General features: G+C 42.1%; 1 protein-coding gene across 8 annotated transcripts in view; it reads right to left on the reverse strand.

Annotated features, from left to right (window-relative positions):
- Positions 1-13,177, reverse strand: part of LOC115075772 (ankyrin repeat and fibronectin type-III domain-containing protein 1-like) — a 1,084,545-nt gene that overhangs the window by 769,973 nt on the left and 301,395 nt on the right. For all 8 annotated transcript variants that reach the window (XM_029576526.1, XM_029576524.1, XM_029576522.1 and 5 more), the window contains one exon: positions 2,161-2,390. In XM_029576526.1, the coding sequence (XP_029432386.1) occupies positions 2,161-2,390 (230 nt within the window). The remainder of the gene's footprint in view (positions 1-2,160; positions 2,391-13,177) is intronic.

Raw genomic sequence — 13,177 nt, forward strand, 5'->3', positions numbered from 1 at the left:
GACAAGGCTGAGAGAGGAGGAGGAAGAAAGTAACCTCACTTTTTTCTCCTTCACTTTAATCCCTATTATTTTCCGTGGTCTTATTTCCAATGCAAGCTGCTGCCTTATTCCCACCAGGATTAAGACAATCTTTGGCATGCGTTTCACAAGAAAGTTACAGTTTAGAATCTACTCCACTTTCCTCCAAAGTCCGCTCCACTAGCTGCCAGGCCTAGAGTGGTGCTGAGAGCCTAAACAAAATAAAGACAAATTCATTTCTTACCCCAAGGCAGAGCTGCTGCAGTCGTAACATGCCTGACCCCTTTTTCGACGCCACCGGTTCCTTCAGCGTTCAGCACGGTGATGGTGAGCTGCTCTCCAGCTCTCTCCCAGCGGTGAAGCACTAGGTTTAGTTTTTGTTTTTTTTCAAACTCCTCACAGTTTTGGTTAAATGCTCAATAGTGCCAATTAAATGCTACTCATTGCTACCCCTGTGACACCCATGTGGAACAAAATTCAGCAGAGACCTTCAGTAACCCAGGGGTGGCATGGGAAGAGAAGACAAACAATGCTCCACCACTACGCCACAAAAAGATTTAAACCAAAAATGCATCACCCAAGATGTTACCAAAAAATCCCCAATAGCTGCTCATCAGATATCTGTCAATTAGTAGGAAGCATGAACAAACAAAAAAAGCAAAGTATCCATTTTGAAAAGTGATGCCGTAGAAGAGACAAATCTATATGAAATAAAATGTGCATGGATTTTGCAAAGAACAGAACAATACACAAACTGAAGAGGTAAAAATATATTGTGTGTGTGAAAACATAATTCACACTGCACCCTTGCCTGTTCTCTTGAACAAGCTAAAGACAGATCACAATAAATACAGAAAATGAACCTTTTCTTCTGCTCTTGAGTCCCCTGCATTCATGCCAAAACTACAGCACAGCACGTCTGAGAGGGGGGTGCTCCTTATGTTGTTACAGATCCAGCACTCCTCCGAGGTGGTGTTATATATCCAGGCAGGGACACCCAAGCCCCTCATTACAACCTGCAAGCTGCTAATGAGGCAGGGATATAGCAGTATCAGTGTCAGTAATGGGTGTCCAGTAGCAGCCACAAAAACAAAAAAAATCTACATTCATATAATGGGCACCACATTAAAGTTTAAGCAGATATAGCCCGTATCCAGTAGCACATATGCAGGCTACCATTTGCTCCCAGGTTTCTTCAGGTACCTGTTTGTGTTCAATAAGGATCACTCCCCACTGCAGGGCTCCTGCTAAGAATCCACCTGCATCTAATGTCCTGCCTGTAACAAGCTTACTGCCCCCTACTTTTGTATGTACATCCCTTCATTTTAGTAGATAGCCAAAAGCCATTCCTCCACTGCCCCCAAAGTAGCCCTGACTCTAGAAAATCACAATTGCCAGCTCCAATGCATTTCAGTGGTTATTTAAGTCAAGCACTTTATACAGTCTTTTCCCCACTTACTGCCAATGCTCCCACTGTTAGCAACAAGGGGCTTGGTAGATTCTGTAAACCTGCATTTGGAAGGTACAGTGCCGTTCAGTCATACACAATGAGAAAGTGTCATGGATTTCAATCACATTATCTACAGCAGCCTCAGCTGCCCCTGCCTTTTCCCTCAATTTCCTCCAAGCCCAACTCACTTCACTTACCGCTTTCATACAGTTAATAGATGGCTTCAGGTCATCAGATCAGACAATTTTTACGGACTATCCCACTCTAATATTGTTAGATTCAAAAGTAGGTCACCTGGACAATGTTACAGTCTAATGATTGTTTTAATCTGGGAGAAATCCATACAACCAGGCTATAGAATCCCACATGCAACCGGATGGGAGTTTTAGCCAAAATGTCTGGCTCAACTTGTACATGAGAATCTAAAGATTTATTTCAAAGTCACCTTGATTCAATGAGTGAAACTGTTTAGGGGTCTGGGGAGCTCCATCATGTTCTCATCTTGGCTACCTATGTGCCAAACCTTACTCTCAAGCCAAGATGGCGACATCACACATGACACACACACACATATATATATATTCATGTACTAGTGTCATGTAGAAAGGTAATCTTCCTCACAGCATGGTTTTGAGTTACGTATGAAGAGTCATGAAGGAAACAGGTGAAATTAATGGTAAACGTGTACTCACAAACTGCCTCCTTAACTTGGTCTTAACCTTCTCCGCCTTGGTGTCCGATGGGTGCATGGAGTAGTTGAGTGAGCTCAGGTGGTTATCCACAGAGGCACTTTTCCTCATGTAGAAGGAGCGTGTTCGGAAGTAACCAAAGGGGGCCTCGTCCACAGCAGTGCGCAGCTGTGGACTGAAAGCAGCCTCCATAGGTGGCTCCATGCTGTCATCTTCCAGCCGCCATGCCTCCCCTCAAAAGGAAGCAGGAGAGAACAAAAGGGAGAAGTCATCAGAAAGTAAAATCAAGATCCAACACACCTTGTGAAAACTTTCTTCCAGAATAAGTGGGTAAACAGGCTCCAAAGAGAAGAGGACAAATGTAATTCACAACAAATAATTATTTACTACTTTCTGTAAAGCTGGGATTCTGGATTACTTTGAGATTCACAAATGTTCCTCTATGCCTGGATCTAAAATTGTTTCAGTTATACAATTCTCAGAATTATCAGTACAAAAGGTAACAATGCATACAAAAGCAGGGCCAGAACAAATAATCAGATCTTTCACACACAGGATATGAGATTAGATAAGCTCACATTAACTGTTTTATCCAGTACCTCATTCTGAGATTTGTCACCTGGGGATTTGTAGAGTCACTAAAAAATCTATATCACCTTTACACTTATCCTCGGTTCTTCCCAAATTTGTTGTGAACCGGGAATTGGACCACTGTATTTCAGTTATGTGAGCCTTCCTCTTGAGGAGGGGCTTTCAGCTCTTTAAACCAACCATAAAAGGACAGTCTCTTCACTTTTAACTTCACTCCTAATTTGTTCCCACTTTTTCCCTCACTTCTCCTTCTAGATGTGCACGTCGAGCAATTAAAATTCCCAGCTGGAAGACAGCATTAGGGAACAGCTCTTAAGACAGCCAGGACTGATACTGCCATGAGTGTGAGATCATGCTCCACCTCCAGTATCTTCCTGGGGCTCCATGTTGCACCCAAAATCTTACAGGCCCTATTCACGAGGAGAATCAAAATCCGGGTCTCTTGGTCTGCACTGCAATATAGCTACCACTACCAAACTGGGGGTTGAATCACAGCCCATAACTGCTCTTCCGATGCAGCTCGGTTCTGGCATAGAACACAACATGCTATCGCAATCTTGAGCCTGTGCAAAGTTAATTTAATTAAAGTCTCTCCACATGTTCAGGGAAAGAAGCTTTCTATCTTATGCCAAATCTGGTTCAATTTTTTTCTTCTTCTGTGGTACTTCAACATTAGGATTGGCCCATATCACTATCCCCCTTTCTAGACAAGTTGTAGCCAAGTCCAATTATTTCGATTTGCATATCTGTGCTGCTGTACCAGGGCAGTAAACACATGTCAGTGGCCTTCATCTTACTAATCTGGAAAGTGTGGTCCTTTAATTCTGAGAACAGTACTACACTCAAATAAGCCCCAAATATAAAATGAAAATGTATGGCAAGACATTGGTTGTAAAAGCTTTATTGCAAGTTTCATTGGTATGTATTTGAAGCTGATATGGCTATGTTATTGTTTCGGATGCCAATAAAATTTAAATTAAAAAAAAAAAAAAAAATAAGCCCCAAATATTAAACTGCCTTGTGCTGATGGAATCATTGTTTGCTGTATGACACCAGTGCAGAGAAAGAAAAGAAGACAATACAGGCTAGACAGCTGTTAGTCAATTACATAAAGGGTGGACCCCCACGCACCTTTGGTCTTCATTCAACCTAACCAGCTATTGTAACTTATAAGACAGCTTGCCCCATTATGACAGCATAAAAGCTCACTTGCTACCTTTAGCTTCCATATCAAGTCAGAAACTGGATTCCTTGTAATAGAACAATTCATTACGTGTCACTTCCATTTCACTAGATAACACTCCATCTTGTCTATTAAAACAGCTGTGCCAGCTTGACTGTTCAAAACATCAACTTGTCTCTTTTCCGCTCTGTTACTTCATTTGGGCTTATTCCTGAGACAGCTCTTGAGAACTGCACAACAAAACCTACAGACTACCAATAAATGTTACCCACCTGCCCCCCCACATTTAGCTGACCCGGGCTCTGGCAGAGATGTACAGGGTACTGCAGTGCTTTCAGGGATAGAATTGGCTGCATTTCCCTTCCTGCAGGACTGTGATCCAGCAACCTACCTGTAAGTCCCCTTTGCAATCCTGCCCTCTCTCCTGTTCTAAACAGGAACACCCCCCCCCCCCCCCCCCGCAGAGTGCGCTCAGGGCTACCATGGGGTGTGGGGAGTGGGAAAGCAGGCCAGCTCAGCAAACATTGCAGCCAATGCTGCCCCACTTCAGGGAGGTGCAAGGTAACAGGTTGCAGGTTGCAGGTAAAAGGTAAAAGGTAAAAGGTAAAAGGTTGCAAGGTAACAGGACTGCAGGTGTATGCAACAGGGCGGCAGCACTCAAAATTCAAAAGTACCACTTGGCATTTTGCAAGCGGTGTACTTAAAGGTTGCCAATACATTTTATTTCCTACTTTGTATACTTTTTTAGAACAAAGGAGAAGCAGGTTTTATATGGCTGCATACTCCTATTTTTAAATTTCATTTCCTAAAAACAAACATACTTCAGCTAATGGTCCCTTGTATGTGTTCGTGTGAAGCCTGCAATTCACTTAGTGGGTATTACCTAAGTAGAAACGGTTGCAAAAAAAAAAATATATATATTTTTTAATCACAAATAAAAAAGTCACGATTTTGTTTTCATTGGCAAATTGGAATAAATTTGTGTTTGTTTTCCTAGTACTGCTGCTTTAAAATTATTAGTTCTAGACTAATATTTCTGTGTCAAAAACCTACAGTTCAGCCTTCCCCATAACCTCAAAAAGGATTTTTTTTTTGAGTGACATTGTGAGTCGAGGTACAGTGGAATGTAGTATGTTGGTGCCCACAGCTGACTCTGCAAGCCAAGTTTCCACATCATGGTATCATGGTTTATAATGAAATATTAAGCTTCTTTCAGCCAGGAACAAAGTACATTCTGCAGTCATGCTACTAAATCCAAAAGGCAAAGACTAGGAATGCTTTCAAAGGTGGGGGCATGGCTGCTATAAATTAAGAGGTAACTTCCAGGAAGAAGCTTTCAAGAAGCTACCTCTGTTCCTCGCTCCATAATGTCACTTCTTCCAAGACAGGAACTTGTACTTTGAAAGCTGCAATTATTCTACAGGTAAACACATCCATTGAGCCGGAAACAGGGTGCTGCTGAAGGATAACATTGCTCTGAAAGAGGAGCAGAGCATCAGATCTGAGGAGGCTGCAGTTTTACCATGGAACAGCTCAGGCTGGCAGCCCGGGGAATCAAAGGCATAGCGGTGTAAAGAAAGCATCTCACAATATGCCGTCTTTACTTTGTTCCTGGCTAAAGCAGAGCTCACCTAAAACCTGATGCACATCCTACCTCCATTTCTACACTCTCCCCCCCCTCCCCCACATTATTAATCCTGATCTGCTTTTCCTTGTGACCTTGGGCAAGTTGCTTTGTTTTTCATTGTCTCAGGTATCCACAGGTGGTAAGCTCTTTGAGGAAGGCACTTATTACACCTGAATGTTTATCGCCATTGTTCAGTGCTGCATATTACTATCATCTCCCATTTCAAAAGAACAAATAGCAATTGATGTAAAAGCAGATATTTCTACAGGAATAAAAAATATATTTGCAGTCCACAGAAGGAGAAGGAACCAAAATAAGCCTCCATTAATGTCCTCCACTCCATCACCAGCCTACAAGGGTTGATTCACACACAAGTATATGCGGTCTTTATTCAACTCCTGGTACCTTCGGAACCATATATTTATTATTTATTCCAGCTCAGGGCTGGCATATCTCTGGAAAGTCCCTGGTTGCAGCCCTTCTATTATAATCTACAGAAGTGATTTTATCAGCGCTCCAACAGGCTCAGCGGAGGCTAAGTGTGAGCTAGATACACAGATCTGGAACAAAGTAGCGGAGAGAACCCCAAAGTTAAAAACATGGAGACTGTCCCCTCTCACTAAGAGATAGTTTACAATGTTTCTCAGAGGTTAGAAAGATTAAAAAAAAAAAAGACGACCAGAAGATGAAACTGAGCAGTGAGGAATGAACATAATCATCCCAAGGCAAGTTGCTGAGGTGTGTGAAATCTGTCTGTGTGCTACAGAATGTGTTACCAGAGTAATAATCATTGGTACAAGGCATCAGTGCCACAACCTCCTGTTTACACATCTCCATCCTGCTGCCTCCCAGTCCTCATGTCCATGTGGAATTTCCCAGGTAGGTCAGTGACCAGACTGACCAGAGATGGAACACAGCACCACCAAGAGCACAGAGCTGCGTCAAGCGTTTCGACTGCTTGACACGACTATAGCACTAGGTGAGGTAGGCAGCACTGTAGAAGTGTGGAAGACAGACTTTTCCATCAATCCTTCAGAAATTAGCTAGCTGCCTTACTAATTAATCAGCCATCCAAAAAAAAAACTTCCTCTCTTCCCAATGTACATATGAAGTTTTTACTGTAATCTTAACCAAAATTACTTTGGGCTATGCTGATGGTATAGATCTGCTTCTTAAAGGGAGTCAGAATCCAAATAAAGATCAGTGGGGGAAGAGCATTTCCTAGCTAGGATGTGAGAACTAGGAAAACAATTCTGACTTTTCAAAAAGCTCTAGAAGATTCAGAAAGTCCTAAGATGCTTTACAAAACATTTTGGGCTTAAAAAACACATCTAAGCTTTGAAACTAAATTTCCAAAATACTCTTTTCAAGGACTCTTGTGCTACATTATTTCCACTATTTGTGTGTTGGTCACTCTGTGTGTCACACTCCTAAAAGTATCTTTGCACTTCATTTCAGGATATTTAATGATGGATTTGGCTTTCCTAGGGTGAACTTTTGGTATCTCACCATAAATTATGCCTTAATAACCTTAACTGAAGAGGAAATATAATAAAAAGGAGCAGATCTATACCATGCAGGTTTCCCCCATGCCTTCTGTTTAGGACTGTAATTGCTGATCCATGCAGGTGTCCCCCATGCCTTCGGTTTAGGGTTGTAATTGCCGATCCATTCAAGTTACCCCCATGCCTTCTGTTTAGGGTTGTAATTGCCGATCCATGCAGGTGTCCCCCATGCCTTCTGTTTAGGGTTGTAATTGCCGATCCATGCAGGTGTCCCCCATGCCTTCTGTTTAGGGTTGTAATTGCCATGCCATCCATATTATTTCAGATGCTTCATTACCATCCTAGGGATCCCTTGCCTTTTTAAATTCCAGTACTATTTTTTAATCCACCACTTTCCACTGGGAAGGCATTCCAACCTTTCTGTGAAAATATATTGTCTGATGTTGGTCCTGAGTCTCGGTTGGAGTTTTTTGCCTGAGAAAACTTGGACTGCTAGAATACAGTCATTTTCTAGCCCAGTTTTCTGAGTCACTCTGACAATGGGATTACATCCTGTTCCAGTTTCTAACCACATCTGATATCTTATAATTTGAAATTGTGGCAGGACAGGAGCTACCAGAATACAGATTTATTTATATTTGGTCTTGTGCTAATTACTTTTTTCAGAAAGGATCTGAAGTTACCAAGGTTACCTGTAACCCTGAAGTGCCACACCACTATGGTGATCTGAATCTACAGGGCTGAAAGGTACATCTTTGGAGTGGCAACATGTGCACAAAAGGAGGAAGAATTAAAGCAAGCAGCAAGGAAGGAGTCTAAGGCCAGTTTAGAGTTTAATTATACCTTGGACACTGTGTTAATTGTGAGCATTAGCATAAATGTTCCATTTAAAATCTAATCTTGATCATCAGCAAATTATACTTCCAAAATGTATCTGAGTTGGGTCAGAGTTAAAGGCCAATAAGAATGGGAAATTAATCACTGCAGTACAAGAGCAGATAGCAGAAAGGGTCTCTACTACCTTTGACACTCCCTCCATAGAAACACAGAGATATAGAACATGACAGCAGATAAAGACCATACGGCCCCCATTCAGTCTGCCTAGCCACATCTCCTGCTCAGCTTTGTAGTCCCTTCCGCTCCCTCAGAGTTCCTCTGTGATTGTCCCATGCTCTTCTGAATTCCAGATACTGTCCTTGTATCTACCACCTGCACAAGGGAGGCGGTTCCATGCATCTTCCACCCTTTTTGTAAAGAAATATTTCCTTAGATTACTCCTACCCACTTTCACCCTTATCCCATAACCCCTTGTTCTAGCGCCTCCTTTCCTTTGGAAAAAAAAAAAAAAAAAAGGACTCCTGTGCATTTATTCCTTGGAGGGATATAAGTATCTCTGTCATACCTCTCCTTTCCTCCATGGCACATGTTTTACAAGTTTAGATCTTTAAGTCTGTCTCCATATGTATTATGATAAAGATTGCTGACCATTTTAATAGCATCCCTCTGGATCAACTCTATCCCATTTATATCCTTTTGAAAGTGAGCGATCCACAATTGCACACAAATGAGGTCTCACCAGAGAATTATATAGATACAATACCTCCTTTTTTTCTTTCTGGCTATTTCTCGCCTTATACACCTAAGCAACCTTCTGGCTTTTGCCATCACCTTATCTACCTGTTTAGCCATCTTAAGATCATCAGATATGATCACTTCCAGGTCCTGCTTGTTTTGTGCACCAAACTTTATCCTTTATTCTATACTGCTCCTTTGGAGATTTTGCAACCTAAATGCATGATCCTGCATTTTTAGCATTAAATCTTAACTGCCAGATTCTAGACCATTCCTCAGGTTAGACTCCTCATATTTTCCACACTTTCCAGGATGCAGATTATTATCCACATAATGGCAAACCTTTCCAGATAACTCTTCTGCAACATTGCTAACAAAAATGTTGAGCAGAACTGGACTGAGGACCAATCCCTGAGGCACACCACTGGCAGCTCCCCTTTCCTTAGAATGAACTCCATTTACCGTTTGTCTTTGTTGTCTCCCACTCAACCGGTTTCTAAACAGGTCAGTCACTTTAGGGTCCATACCAAGAGTGCTCAGTTTATTTACAAGTCACCTATGCAGAACCATATCAAAGGCCTTGATGAAAAATCCAAGTAAACTACTCCTAGTACACTCTCCAGTTTGCTAATCACCCAGTGAAAGATACTTTATTAGATTCATCTGACAAGACAAAGTCTCTGGTAAAACCATGCCACCTCGGATCCTGTAATCCATTAGATTTCAGAAATTGCACTATCCTTTATTTTAGCAGCAATTCTACTAATTTAATCACCACCGAGGTCATTGGTTCCTAGACTGATGATTACTTCCACTTTTGTGAAGAGGAACTCTCTCTGCCTGTCTCAGACTGTCTCTGCCTGTCTCAGACTTTAAAAATATTTTGAAAAGCTCAGAGAGCAGAGCAGCCAGAACTTCCCTAAACTTCCTTAATACCATCTAATGTATCCCATCAGGTCCTGTCACTTTATCTACTTTTAGTATTGCTAGCTCCTCATGAGAAAGTTCTGAAATTGTTTGAGGTCTACCTCACTTCCATTCCTATTTGTGGCAGTTTTCTGTTGTCTTACTCCAAGACTTTCATCAGTGAACACTGAACAGAAATATTTATTCTGCTTTCTCCTTATCAGCCTCTACACATTCCCCTTCTTCACTTTTGAATCTTACAAACCCATTTTTGCACTTCCTTCTGTCTTAAAAAAAAAAAAAAGTCTTGTTCCCTCGTTTTACTGTATTAGCTAGTTTTTCTTATATTTGCACCTTCGCTGTTCTGACTACTTTTCCATCTTAGCTTTTCCAGATATTGTTGCCTATCTTCCTCTTTCTGCAATCTTTTGTAGTTTATGAATGATATCCTTTTCTCAATTAAATTTTCAGCCTTTTCTTTAGAAAACTACAGTGGTCATTCTTTCCTCTTTCCTAACAAAAAGGTTTGTTGCCTACTGCTCCTCTATTCCCCTAGCTTAGCCCATGTAGTTAATGAATCCTTGAGGAACTCCACCATAAAGTTTATTTCCCTGATGTCTAGGAGAACCATTGCTTTTGAATGAACCATCACTACCTGAGCTCTAATACTGAGCCACATCATCCGGTGATCACTGGATCCCAAGTGATCCCCTAGTATAACATCAGAAACACTCTCCCATTTGGTAAGCATTAGGTCTTGTATTGCCCCCTCTAGTGCAGCTTCTGTTACCAATTGCCAAAATAGTTCTTTCTTCAGACAATCCAGGACCTCCCTGCTTCTAGATGATGCCACAGCTGGGATGTCCCAAACATCCAGCAGATTGAAATCACCAATAGCACCTCCCCTTTCTTAGAAATTTTATGAATGCCTTCAATTAAATTGCTATCCATTTCTTCTGCCTGCAGATGTCTAGTTAATATACCAACATAAATAGATGTGCCATTCCCTATTTCCAAATTAACCCTCAGTGCCTCCTCCTCATCTCGTATCCCCTGCAGTTTTGTTGCTTTAATAGATATATAAATAAATAAATACATAGTACCACTCCTCCTCTCTTTCCTCATATCTTGTCTTTCCTATTTTATAGCCTGGTGTAACTATATTCCAGATGGTGTTCTCTGTATACCACATCTCTATGACTGCCACTATTATCCAGGTCAGCCTCTCCCATGACCACCTCTAGATCTAGGACTTTATTTCTCATAATATGATTATCAGTGAATATAGTTTTCCACATGTTGCCCTTTTTCCCCATTTCTCTGTGTGTTTAATATTTTAATTACCGGAGGACTTTTACTTTCCTTAGAGTTGTATCCAACCATCCCCAATGATCCTAATTTAAAGCCCTTCATAGCAGGTTTTGTAAGATGCTGTGCCCTTTCAACAGGCGAATCCTCATCTCTGGTCAGCAGTCCTTGGAATACCATCCCATGGTCCAGGAAGCTGAAATGCTCTTGTTCACACCATTCATTCATCTTGTTCACACCATTCATTCATTCATTCATCTTTACCTTTGGCTGGGAGAATCAATGAGAATACCACTGGTGCACGTTTGCTGTACATCCCGCCCATTCTCTCTTCACCTTCAAGTCACTTGTGAAGATGGCTCTCCTTCAGGAAGGCATTCTATTAGTTTACATTAAATCTGCTTATTGTGGTCTACATTCACACAATTCCTGGAACCACTCCATTCTCATTTCTATTCCATTTCTCCCTTCCCTCCGCTATAGACTGGAAGCCCTTTGGGACAGATAACTGTTTGCAAGTTGCTATATTTATGACTTATATTAATCATTCATTGTATTCCTGTACAGTCTGCCATATTTACCTATATAACCTGTACAAAAAATACATGAAGAGCAACAAAGCAAGCAAATAACAAAATTGTAGCAATGCATAAGATTGCAAGTATATACACCAAATATTACCCAAAGATAGAAGAAAATAACCATGCTTTACATAGTTTACTAAAAGTAATTAAATATTTTACTGATTTGAGCTCCTGGGGAATAGAATTCCAGAAACTAGGTCCAGCACAAGAAAACAAGTGGCCAATCTAGGTCACAAGTGTTGCTATTCTGAGCTAGACAGTGGACCCTTGGGCCCTCCTGACGGAGCAGCGGCTCCGGAGGAGGACGGAAGGCCGGGAGGCGGCACCCAGCTGGACAGATGAGACAGTACTTTGCCCTGGAGATCCTAAATCCCCCCAGGAGGAGCCTGTAGGGATCCGGACAGCTGGGACTTAGGAGACAGGCAACGGAGAGGTGTCGGGACAATCAGGAGGTCGAGGCAAGTGGCAGACACGGAGAGTCAAGACGAGCCGAGATCAGGAACCAGAGAAGCAGCTGAAGACACAGGATGAGGAGCAGCAGGAGCGGATCAGGAGCAGCAGGAGCGGAACCACAGGAACTGGAACGACTTGGAGGCACACAGGAACTGCAACTAGAACTCCAGCGGAGAGACCTCGTTGCAAGGCAAGGAACTGAAGGCAGACGCCGGCTTAAATACTCTGCCGGTGACTGACCTCAGTCTGGGGGCTGTCCAGCACTTCCGGGTGCTGGACCTTTAAAACCTCGGGCCTCGCGCGCGCATTGCATAGTGGGGGCGGGGCCAGGATCGGGTCTCGGCGGCATCTCCCTCGTGGAGACGCCGCTGCAATGCAGCCTGGTAGGCCCTGAAGTCTGCAGTCCCCGGTGCGACTCGGAGGGCAGCAAAGGAGGTAAGGACCCGGTCGCTAGTCTAGCGACCGGGACTGCAACAACAAGTACCTAGCAGGATCCCAAAGGGTACATTCCTGCAACTTCACCTTAATAATGGTTTATGGACTTTTCCTCCAGGAACTTGTCCAAACCTTTCTTAAATGCAGCTACACTAATAGCTTTCACCAGATCCTCTGGCAATGAATTCCAGAACTTAATTATGCATTGAGTAAACAAATATTTCCTCTTATTAGCTTTCAATGTATTACACCTAGTAACTTGATGTGTGTCCCATAGTTTTTGTACTCTTTGAAAGAGTAAACAACTGATTAATGTTTACTAGTTCCACCTCATTTATTATTTTATATCATATCTCCCCTAAGCCATCTCTTCTCCAACCTGAAGAGTCCTAATCTATTTAGCCTTTCCTCAAAGGGGACTCGTTGCATCTCCTTTAATCATTTTTCCCTTCTCTCTACCTTTTCTAATTCTGCTCTATCTTTTTTGAGATGTAACCAGAATTGCACACAATACTCAAGGTACGGTCGCACCATGGAGCAATACAGAGGCATTATGATATTCTTTGTTTTATTCTCCATTCCTTTTCTAAGAATTCCTAGCATTCTATTTGCTTTCTGGCTGCTGCTGCACACTCAGCAGAAAATTTCAATGTATTAGCAAAGATAACGCCTATAGATCCTTTTCCTGAATGGGAATCTACTAATGTGGAACTTTGCTTTGTGTAGCTATAATCTGGGTTACTCTTCCGTAGGTGCATCACTTTGCACTTGTCCACATTAAATTGCATTTTCCATTTGCATGCCCAGTCTCCCAGTTTGCAAGAGCTTCTTGCAATTTCTCACAATCCTCTTGTGA

Source organism: Rhinatrema bivittatum, chromosome 14, assembly GCF_901001135.1.
Source record: "Rhinatrema bivittatum chromosome 14, aRhiBiv1.1, whole genome shotgun sequence".
NCBI lineage: Eukaryota > Metazoa > Chordata > Amphibia > Gymnophiona > Rhinatrematidae > Rhinatrema > Rhinatrema bivittatum.